The 17,365-nt window shown below is 45.5% G+C and overlaps 1 protein-coding gene across 1 annotated transcript; it reads right to left on the bottom strand.

Annotated features, from left to right (window-relative positions):
• Positions 1–122: 122 nt before the first annotated feature.
• AHSG (alpha 2-HS glycoprotein) lies at positions 123–13,712 on the bottom strand. The gene is made up of 7 exons (XM_081008265.1): positions 13,433–13,712; positions 10,991–11,101; positions 8,565–8,649; positions 6,919–7,085; positions 5,712–5,822; positions 3,380–3,496; positions 123–1,083 (listed from the first exon to the last, which is right to left on the bottom strand). The coding sequence occupies exons 1-7, from the start codon at positions 13,649–13,651 to the stop codon at positions 829–831; spliced, it is 1,065 nt and encodes a 354-aa protein (XP_080864391.1). The 5' UTR covers positions 13,652–13,712; the 3' UTR covers positions 123–828.
• Positions 13,713–17,365: the final 3,653 nt, after the last annotated feature.

Genomic DNA, 17,365 nt, shown 5'->3' with positions numbered 1-17,365 from the left:
CGGGAGAGTGAAACATCTGGCCCACCAGATGTTGCCTAACTGAATCTCCCACCATCCTTGGCAAATGCCACACTGGCTCAGGGCTGATGGGAGTTTAGAGGCGGAAAAAAAGGCGAGGAGCGTTTTGAGTTTCGTGTTTTATTTTGGAAGCACCTTTGTTTTGGTTTGCATATTGTTAGAATATGCATTTTCCAGCACGGTCTCCATAATGTAGCACTGCAATTTTGGACACCGGGGAAGGAAAGAACAGTAATTCCTAGAGAATACACCTGATATATCACTGCGGTCCCTTCTGTCCAGTGCTGTGTATATTCTTCCCTTTTGAAAGGAGAAACACCAAACCACACCTGCTTCTCCACCCAAGAGTGCCATGAATCTGTTAGCTGCATAGTAGAGTATGCAGAGTAGCACATTGTTATGTAATTTGCACAACTGATCCTGCTTCTGCCACCCACCAAGGGGAGGGACAAGGAATGACACACAGGACAGAAGCCCCACCCTAATACTGCCCCTCCTGCCCCTGAGTTTTCCACCAAGCATGGAGTCCTTGTTTTCCACCTTGCATCTGTCTAAAGGAGGCAGAAACTAAAGATAGCAGGGAAGCTAGAAGATGCAGGATCTGTCAGAAGCACCAAAATCTGCACAGGTAGAAAGCAGGCTGACACAATACTCACAGCCTTTCTTAGGACAGGCTTGGCTTTTAGGGGGGATGTGTGTGTGAGAGAGAAATTATCACTATTTTGCTGCAAGAATGTGAGTTCAGGCTTGGGAGAATATACAAAGGAATTTCATTGACTGGGCAGCTCCCATAGTTTCTATCAGGCTCTCCTATATCTTAAAGTGGCGAATCCTCCCTGGGCATAATTGTGGCATAATTGCTGGGAGTGGCACAGCTTCCACCGCTCTCTTGACGACAGGCTTTGCTGCCGCGACGGCTGGAGCTTCGGCAGAGTGAGATTCATGGGATGCGTGCGTGTCGTTGTGCGAATGGATGAGGTCAAGGACCCTGCGGCCAGTTCCAGGGGAAGGGATGTTCTTCCCAAGATGATGCAAGGAATGCTCGATGAAATGGGAACCGCCGGCCTAGAAAAGAAAACCATTATGTCCAGTCTGCTGGTGCTAGTCAGAACACAGTCCAAATAAATGAATAAATAATATACAGACCACTCAGCTTGAAGTTCTGAGTAGGTGCAAATCTCATGAGGTGCAATGACTTTCCCCATCCACTCCCATAAACAAAGAGGGCATGGGAGATATTAGGGTTGCCACCTGCCCTGTAAAATACAGGACTGTCGATGTAAAATGCCAGGTCCTGTATTTCAGGTCTTCATCTCTCTCTCTCTCTCTCTCTCTCTCTCTCTCTCTCTCTCTCTGTGTGCGCCAAGTTAGGGATTCTCTCCAAATGCAAGTGTTTGAAAGGTGTGGGAAAGGTCATGTAATTAAGCTCTGGGTAGCCAAGCACAGACAGATTTACAAATTTGTGTGTGTGTGTGTGTGTGTGTGTGTGTGACAAATTGTAGAGGGACCATTCTGTTAGGATGCAAAAGATTGTAATGAATAGCTTTGAAGTCACTTCAGCAGCAGATGGGGGGGGGGAGTCGTCCCCTAACCATTCTGCCCTCCCCTGCCCTGTATTTTGCCAGAGGAAAGGTGGCAATCCTAGGAGACATACCCAGAGATCTATACGGCTTGTGTTTCTCCCCAATGCACAGCCTCACGGCCCTACAGAAGGATGAGCAGGAGGCAGAAATCCTTCACCATTAACAGGAGGAGCTTTGGTCACCAGCATGGTGAAATCACCACTTCTGTTGAGCCATTAAAAGTCCTCTGTTGTGTCTGGGTTCCCGGCCAGCAAATTAGACCTCTTTCACAGAGGTAAATCTAGATGGGCAACCTAATTTAAAAATGACAATAGTTCACTGAAATAAATAAACCAGCTGGTATTAGTGCTTATGAAAGGACCTCTTCCTATGTATGGCAGGTAATTCTGTTGCTTAAGGTGGCCCAGGCGGTCTTTTGGGGTAGGCCCTTGTATCCTTGCAGCAATTCTGGGCTGCATCAATAGGAGTATAGCATCTAGATCAAGGGAAGTAATAGTGCCACTGTATTCTGCTCTGGTCAGACCTCACCTGGAGTACTGTGTCCAGTTCTGGGCACCACAGTTCAAGAAGGACACTGACAAACTGGAACATGTCCAGAGGAGGGCAACCAAAATGGTCAAAGGCCTGAAAACGATGCCTTATGAGGAACGGCTAAGGGAGCTGGGCATGTTTAGCCTGGAGAAGAGGAGGTTAAGGGGTGATATGATAGCCATGTTCAAATATATAAAAGAATGTCACATAGAGGAGGGAGAAAAGTTGTTTTCTGCTGCTCCAGAGAAGCGGACACGGAGCAATGGATCCAAACTACAAGAAAGAAGATTCCACCTAAACATTAGGAAGACCTTCCTGACAGTAAGAGCTGTTCGACAGTGGAATTTGCTGCCAAGGAGTGTGGTGGAGTCTCCTTCTTTGGAGGTCTTTAAGCAGAGGCTTGACAACCATATGTCAGGAGTGCTCTGATGGTGTTTCCTGCTTGGCAGGGGGTTGGACTCGATGGCCCTTGTGGTCTCTTCCAACTCTATGATTCTATGATTCTATGATCTCCTCCCCCTTCCCCGCCTTTTCAACTAATGCATCTTTCTTGGATTATAGGGCAGCTGAGCACAATGGTGCTAAATAACGACCCATCACCTACCTTAATTCATAGAATCATAAAATTTTAGAGTTGACAAGGGTCATCTAGTCCAACTCTTAGTAATGCAGGAATCTTTTGCCCAACATGGGTCTTGAACCCACAACTCTGAGATTAAGAGTCTCATGCTACACCAACCGAGCTACCAAGGCATGCACAGAGACATAGACACATGCACAAGCAAGTTTCATGCAGATTTGTGCCACAGACCAATGCCCTGAGTCTAAGTACCTAGCAATGCCATGAGTGCTAGGAAAGGGGTGCAGCAGGACTGCAACAGGGGTGTGGATAGCAGCCTCTTTAGCTCTAGGGATGAAGAATCCCTTAATTGTTCTGCAGGGAAGCAGGGAAGTTGGCCTTGGGAGGAGCTGGGTCAGGATGCTTCTCTGGAAAAGTGGGTGGGTGGAAAGGTAACGGGAGTCAATTGGGGAAGGCCAAATAATTAGAAACATTCAAAGTCTGGGTGCTACAGGATTTGGTGCAAGAGGAGAAGTGGTCGTGCTTCAAGTCCCAAAGGGCTTTGGTTTCCAAACTAGCTTTCGTGTACACCATCAGACCCTCCCCAGTGAACCTCAGAGCAAGCAACCGGTTGTGAATTCTCTCTGTGTGTGAATTGCTGAAAACCATGTTTAAAAATTGCACCTACCTGGTGATCATATAAAGCACAATCTAGGGTGATCTCCTCTGCAGGTGGAATGGGCTCACCACCAAGAACAGGAACAGGAGGCAACTGGATAACGGATGCCTTGCAAAACCCATTATGCTTGATAAGGAGGAAGAAAGAGAGAGCAGTTAAGACATCCCCACAGGGACATCCGAAAAGAAAATACTTCATCTCAGCCAGGCAGCATGGTGTAGAAAATTCCATTCATTCCCATCTTCCTCACATAAACCATCCAAAAAGTGTGGGAATCGATTGACTAGAGTGGCATCTGAAGATGTGAGTAAAACCGTTTTACTTATGTAGGTTTATATACTGCCTTTTTTCCATGATGGAAGTTAAGACGGTTTTCATGTTATTCCTAGTGAGGTCACCCACCCACCTGTAGACAAGTCCCAGACCTGTTGACCTTTACTCTAGGGACATAATAAAGTTCAGTGGGGTATGCAAGCGTAGTTGGTCTTGCATTCTACATCACTGATGGGGAGCAAGTAGGCACTGCAAATTAATAATTATGAACAGGTGTGAAGAATGCCTTCTCGACTTTGTAAATTAGAATATGTAAGTGATCTAATTAGAACAATGAAGAAACAAATGGGAAAATAAACATCTCACACAGGGAATTTACAGGATACAAAACTGTTTTCGTGGATTTTTTTAAAAAATTGAATATCTCAGCATGAATGGAGGTCAAGAAATCAGTAGCTGTTGATAAGGGACTAAGATCAGGACTGAATGTAATTGGATTAACTAAGATTTCGGAAGCAGAAAGAAATAAGAACTTTACACCCCGAAACCCAGCACATGGGAAGTCATTCAAAATGTATAATTGGCCGTATAATTGATCTATATTTGGATGGGAATTGTAATTTGATATTGAAAAAATGTGGCTGTTATTGGATTTTAATAATTGAAAATTAATAAAAATTATTTACAGATAGAATATGTAAGTGAACTGTGGGGATTGTGGTCCAACATTCTGAAAGACCACACAAGACTGACATCAGGTGATCAGGGATGACTCAAAACTGCCAGTATTCTGCAGGCAATTCCACTGTTAATTAGATTTGTGCAATTTAAAAGTAAATTGAAGTTCTTTGCTGCCAAGAAATAAAACATATTGTTTTGCAGTTAGGAAAGAGATGGGGAAATGCATTGAAATCCTTGGGGTGAATAAATGATTCATGGCAAGGCATATAAATATCCTGTAAGCAAATAAATATCAGGATGAATGCACATGACCTCACCTTAAAAAACCACACAGAAGGAATGCTCAATAAAGTCTATCCTCCTTGCAAGCTCTGCGCAAGCGTATCAGGTTGAATGTGCAGTTAAAAAGGTCACCAGATTTATAGATGCCACCCCAGTTTCTGATTTGATCCTGGAATGTCCTGCATTTCCTTAGGACGTCCCTATTTTCATCGTAGAAATGTTGGAAGGTATGGAGTTATGCAACCCCTGAGCCAAGGAGATGAGTAACTACAGGGCTGCCACACGTCCAGATTTTCCTGGACATTACTGGGATTTCAAAGGCAGAATTGATGTCCGGGGGGAATTTCCGAAAGGCGGCTCTTTGTCCTGGATCTTAGAGAAGTCAACCCAAAAACTGTTTTTTTTTTGGCTCAAGAATTCTGGTGGTTTCCTTCAAAAAGCTCAACAACTTTGGGGTGTCCTGGTTTTTACTTTTTGAAATATGGCAACCCTAAGTAACTATACAACCTTTAGGAGACAGCTGAAACCAGTAACAGCATGCTGTTCTAACCAATGAAATGTACACAAAGCAGCCCAGTATGGGGAAGTGTCTTAATGTTTAATGTTTTAATATGTGTTTATACATGTTAGACGTCACCCAGAGTGACTGGGGCAACCCAGTCAGATAGGTGGGGTATAAATAATAAAATTATCACCGTGGAATGGGACGTCCCTATTTTCATCGGAGAAATGTTGGAGGGTATGAAATCCTGAGGAACCCAAATCCTGAGGAACCCAATGCAAACTTCCAGGGTCTGGCGATTTGAAGTCTGGCAGAGCTAGCAACTCGCTTGTGAACATGGGCCAGATTTAAATCACTTTCACTTGTGAAAAACAGGCATTTCTAGACCTGAAGTCTAGAAATCTTCGAGTTTATATATGTATTTTTCTATAGAGAGAGGGACTTGTAGCCATGGAGGTCAGAAATGTGTGGACTCCATTTTTCAAATGCTTTCTTAAAGGCACAGGGGCCCCGCAATGCGGAAGGGCTGGCAGCTCTCATTTGACCGCAGACGTTACCAGTCCTGGAATCTGCACTGAATTAATTGGGATCCCATCCACTTACCGCATGCTCATCTGTCGCCACGTGGCAGTGTTCTGCAGGGTCTTGGGCTTGTTGCCTTGAGCAGTTAGTGGCAGCAATTGCAAACTCCACATGTGTACCTAGAGGCATATGCTGGGAACGTAATAAGGAACATTTTAGCCGTCTCTCTCAAATGCCGCAACTGAGCAGAAAGAGTCATATAGAATCTTAATGATATAAATGGGCATTTGCAACGCTGGGGCACTTTTGTTCAGTTTCCACTCCCTCCCACCAACCCAGCCTATGAAGCTGCCTTCTAGCAACTCAGACCAGTCCTTCTTTCCAATGGAGGTTAGGCTCAGGGCAGCTGTGGGGAACCAGCGTTTTTAGTGGAGCTGGTAGCATATCACTTCACACACACATCCTTGATCCATTTCACTGCCTGCCGCTTTGTTCTGGACTCAGTTCAAAGCGCTGGACTGGACTTTTAATCCTCGAGCACCTTGGGACCAGGGTATCTCAGGAACCACTTCTCTCCAGATGTTCCCTTCTCCAGGTCCCTTCACGGTTGGAGGTAAAGTGAGTGGGCACTGGAAGCAGGGCCTTCTCTGCCATGGTCCCCCCACATTTGGACCATCTTTCCAAGAAAGATATGCCTTACCCCTTCACTGCTCACTATTTGCGGCCAGCAAAAATGCTCTTAGTCCAACACTCTTGTTTGGACTATTTGTTTTAGAGGATAAGCTTGCCGTTACTACTTTTTAATTAATTGGTGTTGCTTGGTTTTGTTTTTGATCTGTTGTGCCCAAATTCCCTCTGCCCTTGCCTGATCAACTGAAACTTGCTAATGGTCTTCATAATTTGTCTGCCCGTCGTGGTGATTGACATGCACTAGGCTAAACGCAATGCAATTCAGAAGAAGGAGTAATAAAAATGAAATTAAAAATGGATTTGAATATTGAATGCAACGGATATTTTGTCTCCCTCCTCCAACTACAGGCGGCGTGGACCGCCAGAATGAAACCTGCACACCAGAATGGACCATTTGGGAGCCGAGAATTGTGTTGCAAAAATCTGAAAGAGCAAAAGTAGAAGGGATAACTGCGTTTAGATCTGTGCATCCGTACTAGAAGTGCAGATCAGCTTGCCTCACTTAAACATGTGGACTGAACAATGTCTTCAAACATCCCTGCTCTCTACTCTCTCTGTAATACGGCAGCACTGCTAGTGGCCCTGTCTGAATACTTACTGAGGTAAACCCTCTTGAAAGCTCAAGGAGCTGGTAGTGGGTTCCATTGACATTTTCAGCGTTGAACTTGGCGAGCCCAGAATTAGCTGCCTCCTTCAACTTAGGGTCATCCAGTTGTGACAAAGGGTTACAATCAGGGCAAACTTTGATAATATCTTCAGCTGAATCTAAGGAAGAAAAAGAGAAAAGTACAGGGTGCAGCCATTTTGTGTTGGCAGAAACTTAAGAAATGAACATTTAAGGAATTTATTATATTTTTATTTTGCTCTTCCTCCAAGAACTCACGATGGCCCTGCAAATACCGAGGTCCACCTCCAAGGGCCTTCTGGCAGTTCCCTCACTGCGAGAAGTGAAGTTACAGGGAACCAGGCAGAGGGCCTTCTCGGTAGTGGAGCACCTTCTCATCAGAGGTCAAAGAGATAAATGACTACACAATTTTTCATAGACATCTGTACCAGGAAGTTTTCACTGTTTTTTTATATTATGTTGGAAGCCACCCAACGTGGCGGGAGCAACCCAGTCAGATGGGCAGGGTACAAATAATATGTTGTTGTTGTGTGTATTTTATGCAAAATTGCACAGAAAATGTGCGTGTCAGAAGAAAATGCTGGGCAATTTTCCTGAGGGTTAAAAAAAGAAAAGAAAAACCAATTGGCAAACTCATTTGGAAATGTGGAGAAGTGAACTCAAGACTGGGAGAACGAGACACTGAGAGGAAACAGAAAAAGACCTGTTGTTGTTGTTTAATCATTTAGTCGTGTCCGACTCTTCGTGGCCCCATGGACCAGAGCACGCCAGGCACTCCTGTCTTCCACTGCCTCCCGCAGTTTGGTCAGACTCATGTTGGTAGCTTTGAGAACACTGTCCAACCATCTCGTTGGACCGACCTACAGACCCATTATAAGAGCTGTGTGGTCCCTTCATGTTTATATCAAGGACAGGGAGCCTGTGGCTCCTCTCCAGATGTTGATATTTGGCTATTGTCCAGGCTGGCAGGGGGTGATGGGATCTGGAGTCCAACAATATCTGGAGAGCCACAAGTTCTCCATCCCTTGTTCATGTGCATGCCCGGACGTGCCTTCCAGACAAAGATTCAGCACACAGGTGGACTGAGGGCCACAGGACACAACTGACGGATGTAAGTTGTTGTTTTTAAGAGCGCTAGGTGTGGTGACATCCAGTCAGGATCAAGTCCACGTCTCACAGAGCAAGGGTTTAATCTTGTGCTACACAGTCTGTAGGGGGGAAAAGCCCCAGATGTTTCAGGGACAAACAGCACCTGCGAAAGAGTGGTGCTCACTAGGGCTGAGAAAGGGTTAACACCGCCCCCCACATTGTGCTACTAGTTCTCATTGCCCCACCTGCAGCTGCTCTCTCTCTCTCTCTAACTTAGATTGAGGTGGAGAACCTTCTTCAAGCTAGCGGTGCCTTCTGGGAATCCTTCATGAGGCCACATGGAAGGCATTTGAGAGGCAGGGCATATCCCTAGGCCAGGCAGACCGACTCAAGGGATGTGCCAAACCAGGCTGGGGAGAGGTATGCCCTGGGGAGAGTCATGGTAAATGGAGTGAGTTGGAGCGTGGGGCATTGACCCCCTATTTCTCAGCCCTGGTGACCGAGGACTGCAAAGCAGCCAAAGAGATTACCTGGAGTAGAGTGACATTTGCTAGACAGCACTTTGTAGGCTCCATCCACAATGAGGAGTTTGACGTCGCAGTCCCCTTCAACAGCCTAGCGGTTCAAAGGAAGAGGATTATGGGCTGGTTATGATGGGAGCAAAACCCAGTTCCGCAGCATTGTACATCATTGTACACCTTGTACATACACTGTACACCTTGTACATCGGCCTACGCTGTCCTGTTTGGCAATGTTTTGGATCTCAACGTCCGTTTGCTGTGTTGACAAGGTCTGTCGGAAGCTCTGGTCCAAAATACCTGGGGAATGCCTGGTGGGCCAAGGCTGGTACACATGCTATGCGTCTCCCAGATGCTGAACCCAAAAGGGACCAAACCCAGCCTAGCAAACAGTCACTGGCCTGGTCACCTATAGTGTGTAAGAAATGCCTTGAAATGCAAACTGGGAAGTTTTTGCAAACTGGAATAATGCTCCCCATACCTTCAGGCTATCCAGATGCTCCGGTGACTAATATAGCCAGTTTATTGTGCACATAAATACACAATTAACCATTTATATTGGATGACAATTGCCAACAGATTTTTTGGATTCTTGTGAAGACCATTGGACTAAGTGGACCTTGACCTGAGCCCTCTAGCCATCCTTATGAACAGGTGTTTTTAAAAAGAGCATGGTGGACTTGGGTAGACTTCATTACAAGACTGCACCATGATCATTTTTCTGTTTGCTTCTCTAGCCACATTGTTGGTATTAGTCAACACATTTTTTATTTTTTTTTAAATCCATCTGTTAAACTTGTATGACAATTCCCTCAGGCTGGAAGGCCCACACTAAAGAAAATTGTAATAAGCTACCAGAATTGCCAATGCACTTGACAATTATAAACAAAGGAGCCACGGCACAACTTCCACAAATAGTCAAAGTGGGAAAAGATGCCGTTCTAGAAATAATGAGATAGATTTGAATTTCTTACTTAGTTTCTGTCTTGTACTTTGACCAGTTGAAATAGAACTTGGACGACGTACCATATAGTTCAAAGGAGTCCAGATTTTAAATCTGAGACCACAGATTCAAACACTAAAGCTTTTATGTGTGGCAAATATTTAGGTTTTGGGAGGTTGTATTTTTATTATTATTATTATTTTAGGATGTGTTTGTGATCCCGAACACAATCAACTTTCACTGTCAATTCAAATTTTGGCACAATAGGTTATGCAGAGTCAGTCTATCTATCTCACTACTGTCTACAAGGGCAGGCAGTGGCTCTCCAGGGTTTCAGGCAAGGAGATGATGGAAAATTAGGAGGTCTGGGATAGCTCACCTGGTAGAGCATGAGACTCTTAATCTCTGGGTCATAGGTTCAAGCCCCATATTGGGCAAAATATTCCTGCACTGCAGGGGGTTGGATTAGATGATCCTTCCAACTTTACAATTCTGTGACTCCATGAACCTAGAACCCTCAGCATGCAAAACAGCTGCTCCATCCAGGGGTGTATGAAGTGGGGGGCAGAGGGGGTGATCCACGCTGGGTGCCACTCTGGGGGGTTGTGTGTGATAAGATGGCCCCTGCCTCCCTCCAGAGGGCACACACAGTCAGTATGGGTGCTGCCGCTCTCGCACGCTGTCCATATGGGCGTCTGTACGGGCTGCCGTGCTTGCGCACTCCGTACGGGATGCCGCACATGCAGAGTCCGTATGGGATGCCGCTTGTGCGGCAGTCTGTACGGACACTCGTATGGATGGTGTGTGTGAGCAGCAGCCCATACGGACGCCACGTGAGCTGCTGTGCTTGCGCACTCCGTACGGGATGCCACACATGCACAGTCCATATGGACGCCATGTGTGCGCCACCAGGTGATTCGCCCCGCCCATCGGCGTCCTGCCCCGGGTGCCGGAGAGGGTTCCTCCACCACTGGCTCCATCACTGAGTCACAGACCTTGAATGTTGGACATCATCAGCCTCTGAGGTTTGGGAAAGGTTAGGGTTAGCTGAATTCCACTGGAATGAATCAGACTAATCTTTAGCGGCTGGTCGTCCATTAAATTGTAACTCGGTTGTTCTTGTGGACAGCCTAGTACCTGCTCAAATCCTTGCAATGCGTAGCTGAGTAAGTGGAACTTGATTTGATCCATAAAGGCACTTCCCATGCTCTCAATCAAGAGACTTGGTTGAGGTTATATAGCTCAGGCAAGTTATGCCTTAGAATGTTAAGGGATCCTGAGTATGAACGCTTGTTGTGTAAATTTTGTTGGGTGCAACTTTGAAAAGTAAAATCAGCACCGTCCTGGTGAGCAGGACAGTTGAGTTCCAAGCAGTCAGCCTGTATTGACATGCCTTTATTATTATTGCTATTAATTTGGATAAAGATATGATGCATGCACCCAAGAATCCATGTTTAAATTCTCCACAAGGTTAGCAAAAGGTCCAGGAACTCACATGCTGTGTCTGTGGCCTTATGGTACAATTTTCAGCAGGCAGTGGGTTTGACACATGGCACTCAGTCTCCAATAAGTCCAACTCAAGGAAGGCTATCTTCCCAAATGGCCTCTGTGGAGGAGGAAATGAGAGGTGATTAGATTAAACAAACTAAAAAAAAACTCATTTACATTTATTTAACCAGCACACAGCTAAAAGGCCCACTGGGAACCAGACAGAGGGCCTTCTAGGTAGTGGCGCCCACCCTGTGGAACACCCTCCCTTCAGATGTGAAGGAAATAAGCAGCTATCCTATCTTTAAAAGACATCTGAAGGCAGCCCTGTTCAGGGAAGTTTTTAATATTTAATGCTGTACTGTTTTTAACACTTGATTGGGAGCCGCCCAGAGTGGCTGGGGAGACTCAGCCAGATGGGCGGGGTATAAATTATTATTATTATTATTATTATTATTATTATTATTAATCCATAGAGTGCTTCACAGTGTCAGTTCCCCTCTTAACAGATGTGCCAAAACAGAAATTTCTTCAAAATGGTATGTCATTGCCTTTGGTACTTCCTTCCAGCTCCCTTAAAGAGAAGAGGGCAGGATGAAGGGGAAATCTATCAGTGTTTCATGGTCTGAGAGCTTCTGTAGAGACTTACTCTGAACTCCTGGCATTATGAAGCTTTCTTGGAAGCCTGGCTCGCTTCTTTCCTGTTCTTGAAGCTTATGTTTAATTAATTTATTTATTGCATTTTACACCACCTTTTACTCCAAAGTGCTCAAGGTGGCATATGTGGTTAACCCCCTCATCTAATCCCCATAACAACTGTGCAAGGTAGGTTTGGCTGAGAGGCACTGACTGGCCCAAGGTCACCCAGTGAGCTTCATGGCTGAGTGGGGATTGGAGCCATCAGTATATAAATGCAACAAACAAACAAACAAACAAACAAACAAACAAACAAACAAGTGGATGTTCCTGGAGAGTGGTGCAGACTTTGAGTGGTGTTCAGCTAAGTACAACTAATTATATCGAGGGCTTTTTTTTCAGCCGGAACTCAGTTCCAACACCTCTCAGGTGGACACCATTGCCATTATAAGAAAACAAGGCGGGTATTCGTGGTGCGTTCCGGCACCTCTTGAAACGAGTGTGCATGAGTAAATTAGGGCAATTAATTTCAGTGGGTCTCCTCTGCATAACTGCCACCCCTTCATTCCCACAACACTTTCGGTGAGCCATTCAGGACATGCACAACTTCAGAATTGGGTAGATGTGCATCTTCCAAATGCAATAGGGACACTCACTGGACAATAAGACATTTGGATGCCTTTAAACAACGGAGTAAGACGTGCCCAGGTGCAATCCACACCAAAGCTTCCATTGTCCGTGTGGGTACACTGAACCCCAATAGCTTCTCAGTGGAAGGTTGGTAGTGAAATAAACCAACATCGAATAAACGATTCAAAGTGTTGGTGCTGACTTTTGAAGCTCTAAACGGCCTCAGCCCAGTATACTTGAAGGAGCGTCCCCACCCACATCATTCAGCCTGGACACAGGTCCAGCGCCGAGGGCCTTCTGGTGGTTCCCTCACTGCAAGAAGTGAGGTTACAGGGAACCAGGCAGAAGGACTTCTCGGTGGTGGCCCCCGCCCTGTGGAATGCCCTCCCTTCAGATGTCAAGGAGATGAGTAACTATATAACTATTAAAAGACATCTGAAGGCAGCCCGGTATAGGGAAGCTTTTTAATGTGTAATGTTCTATTATGTTTTTATATCTCTTGGAAGCCACCCACAGACCCTCCCAGTGTCCAGGGACAGTCCCGGATTTACAGAAGCCACCCCAGTTTCTGATTTGATCCCTAAATGTCTCGCTTTTCCTTAGGACATCCCTTTTTTCATCGGAGAAAAGTTGGAGGGTATGGAGTTATTCGACCCCCCGAGCCAAGGAGATAAGTAACTATACAACCTTTAGTAGACATCTGAAGGCAGCCCTGTACAGTGGTACCCTGGGTTAAGAACTTAATTCATTCTGGAGGTCCATTCTTAACCTGAAACTGTTCTTAACCTGAAGCATCACTTTAGCTAGGGCCTCCTCCTGCTGCCGCGTGATTTCTGTTCTTATCCTGAGGTCTTAACCCGAGGTACTATTTCTGGGTTAGCAGAATCTGTAACCTGAAGCGTCTGTAACCTGAGGTACCACTGTATAGCGAAGTTTTTAATGTTTAATGTTTTATTATGTTTTTATATGTTGGAAGCTGCCCGGTGTGGCTGGGGCAACCCAGTCAGGTGAGTGGGGTGCAAAAAATAAGATTATTATTATGATGAAACCTCATAATGAAGGTTTTGTTCTGAAGCAGGGTATTGGACGGGTGCCGCACAGTTGAAGATCTTACATAGCCTTCACTCACACCTCGTATGATCTGGAGAATGACCTTCCTCCCCACCCGCCAGGAAGCACTTACCCGAGGGAGAACCTTGACCTTCTCGATCCTATTTAGGGCATACTTGTACCCGTGGTTATTTTTTGCGTTGATGTAGTTCACTGCGAAGTCTGCCATGTGCTCCGTCTCAACGTCATCGCAAGCAGGAAACTCTCCCTGAGGGAGGGTAGGGAGTACAGCTGCATTTGCTATGCATCCCAGGATCAGACCCAGGAGTGCTGGAGCTACCAGTGATCTCATGGCTTCACCTGCAGAAGATCTAGGGAGGAGGGTTGTGCTGGAAGGAAGGGTGGAAGAAGCCACAGCAGAGCTCCCATTTATACAAAGATGATGCCCCTGCCTCCCATTCTTGGCCCATGAAGAGGCCTGCAATATTTGTTCTGGGTCCAAAAAAGCGACTGCAAACAACAGAAAGGGAAAAGTAAATATGTGCAGGACATTGAGTTAAAGGTTTATTAGATAAGGGGGAAATTGCAAAGTTTGCTAGAAAGAAGATGGCATGGGCAAAAAATCTCAAAGCGTCATTTTGGTCCCATTTGCCAGACACTAAAAGGGCATTATGGGGAATTATGCTGTAGCTCCCTGGCCGGGGGGGGGGGTCCAGTGTGGCCTGCCAGGCCATTTCCCCAAACCACACCCACCTGTCCATCAGGTGACATCACTGGTGACATCATCTGATGGGCAGAAGGGTTTGATCCTGCCTTGGCTGCACTGGTCTGTTGCCAGCAGGAAACGGGTTCACGCAGCCAAGGTGTAACTATTTATTATTGTTGTTGTCACAAAATGTGTCTCTTAAAACCACTGAGTAATCTGTCCTGCTAGGCTTAGTTCACCTTGGGAGGGCCGTTGTCCCCCCTCAGTCTACCTGAGAAGCTCGGCAGGTGAAGAGCCTAAGCTGGTTGCTGCAGCTCAGCCACATGGCTCTCCGAAGCCATTCTTGAGTTCCTATAATTTAGGAACTTTCCCCACTGTAGCTAAGCCAAGTTTTACTGCCTGTGCAACTTTTCCTGAATGCTGTAAGGAGAAGCACATGAATCTGACCTTTGGAGAGTTTGTAACCAAACCATTTTTAACTTACGAAATGTGTTGTCCTTTTCGATGCTAGGGGAAGAGGGAAAATGTGGAACTCACAAGGGCATATTTTAAAGGTATAACAGCCTATATTTCCATGTTTTACTTTGCTGCTTTTTAGTGCTTTTAGATTCCTGCTGGAATTCTCTCACCAAACAGTACTTGCCCAAACCCTGAGCATCCAGGGAAATCTCATTTTACACCCATTTTAAAATATTTGAGCCAACAATTACAATATCATTATTCATACCTCACATTTTCCCTGACAGGGACTCAAGGCAGCTTACAGATAAAGATAGCAATAGTTAAAAACCGGGGGGGGGGGGGGGAACCAATAATAAAAACAATAAGCATTGATAGATTTTTCTTTATTAAAACAATGCAAATATGAACACTGCGGCACCATCCCTTTCAGTAAAAGCAGTCAGTTCCCCAAAAGCCTGTTAAAAGAGAAACGGGGAAGGCCACCAGCCCATTTGGCTTTAAAAGAGGGTTAGGTGAATTCATAGGGAGGAGGGCTATCAATGGGTACCAGCCAGGAAGGAGGTGCTTAGCCTCCACAGTCGGAGGCAGCAAAGCTCCTGAAAACCTGCTGCCAGAAACCACAGGAAGGCAGAGTTGCCCTTGTGCTACAATCCTGCTTGCTGGTTTCCCACAGGCATCTGGTTGGCCACTGTGATACGATACGATAATCTTTATTGCCATTGTCCCATACAGAACAACGAAATTGAAAAAATCTACAACAGACATTCAAAAACCAACAAGCCTGCTATCCCTGCCTGGTTAGCCCCTAAAAACTCTGATACCCCATAACTGAATATAATATACTCACATAAAGACTACCTTACACTGCGTTTAAAACCAAAATCGCTTTTGGATAGAAACTGTTTCTCAGGCGGCTAGTCCTAGCCTTTATAACCCTGTACCTTCTTCCAGAGGCAGAAGCTGAAAGAGATCATTTCCGGGGTGCGCACTATCCTGCACTATCTCTGCAGCTTTCTTATGACACCTGGAAGCATAGATTTGATCCAAGGTGGGAAGAGTGCACCTAATTATTCTCTCCACAGTCTTTATAACCCTGGACAGCATTGATTTCCCCCCTGACTGTGCAGCTCCCACACCACACACAGAGACCATAAGTTAACACACTCTGAACAGTACAATTGTAAAATGCCATCAACAGGTCCTTTGAGAGATTATTTTTCCGGAGGATTCTCAGAAAATATAAGAGAGCAGGATCCTGGCCTCAATGGGCCATTGGCCTGATCCAGCAGACTCATGTTGTGCTCTTATGTTAAGCAGAACAAAGCACCAATTGAAACAACTTTTCCCTGCTTTAAGAGGCTGCTTCAAAAGAAGCTTTGATGCATAAACATGGTAGAGAGACAGAGACTGTCCTAATTGCTTAAAGACGGAGGAGGAGACTCACATTAAGGGGTTTTGCAAGACTCCTCATGCTTTCCTTTTAGGTTCTTGATGTCCTTCCTCAAACCAGCACCATCTTGAACCGAATTATTTTTTTACACATCACTTGGGAAGACAGGTGAACTAATGCCAGTGTACTAGAAGAAGCAAAGATCACCAGTGTCAAAGCAACGATTCCTCAACATCAACTTCGTTGAACTGGTCATGTTGTCCAGATGCCTGATGATCGTCTTCCAAAGCAACTACTATATTCCAAACTTAAAAATGGGAAGCGTAATGCTGGTGGTCAACAAAAGAGGTTGAAAGACTGTCTCAAGGCAAATCTAAAAAAAGTAGTATAAACACCAACGACTGGGAAACACCGGCCTACAAGCACTCCAGTTGGAGGACAGCCTTTACCAAAGATGTCATGGGCTTTGAAGACGCTCGAACTCAGGACGAAAGGAAGAAACGCGCTAAGAGGAAGGCACGCTTGGCAAACCCTCACCGTGATCAACTCCTGCCAGGAAACCTGTGTTCCTGCTGTGGAAGGACATGTGGATCCAGAATTGGCCTCCATAGTCACTTACGGACTCACTTCTAAAACCGTGTTGTTGTTGTTGTTGTTGTTGTTGTTATACCGCTCAGAGATTGTGGGGGCATGCACCAATAGGTTACATAACACAAGGAGGGGAGAGCATTTCCCTGATGGACAAGGGGATCAATCACCCTCAAGGTCAAATGCTTGGTTTCATATAAGGGTTAATGGGCAAGGTTTAAATCAACATAGCAAGCTTATCGCTTTGAAAATTAGCCAAACCCAACAGTGCTTGATGCGCTGGGTTCATGGTCGGGGGGTTGCAGTAGAATATTGAAATATATGTTTTCCCTTCATTTTGCAGATTCTACAGTTTTGCACGCCCTCCCCCCTTCTCTCCCCTCCCCCCCCCCGGCCTCTTCATGCTGTTTCTACAGGGATTTGCTTTTGCACCATACATCATGGCTGTATTCATGCCCCATCTGTGTGCAGGCAGCAGTCAGAGCGGTGGTTCCTTGCACCAAACCCTTTCCCTCTCCATCTCTGCCCTAGTTGGCTGCTCTTTTGCTCACTAATGACCCAAGATGCTCTTTTGCTCACTAATGACCCAAGTTTGGTGGTGGAGCATCTCCAGATACGGCTGAAAATGCCCCCCTATCAGAAACCTTGGAGAGCATCTGCTAGTCAAGGAATACTGAGCTAGATGGAGCAATGGCTTGACTGTGCAGCCGGGATGGATTTATAATAATAACAACAACAACAACAATAATAATAGTAATAATAGTAATTTATTATTTATACCCCGCCCATCTGGCTGGGTTTCCCCAGCCACTCTGGGTGGCTTTCAACAGAATATTAAAATACAGTAGTCTAGTAAACATTAAAAGCTTCCCTAAACAAGACTGCCTTCAGATGTCTTCTAAAAGTCTGGTAGTTGTTTT

This window comes from Podarcis pityusensis, assembly GCF_964106645.2.
Source record: "Podarcis pityusensis genome assembly, chromosome: 5".
NCBI classification, from domain to species: domain Eukaryota; kingdom Metazoa; phylum Chordata; class Lepidosauria; order Squamata; family Lacertidae; genus Podarcis; species Podarcis pityusensis.
This window is presented reverse-complemented; position numbering and strand designations above follow the sequence as displayed.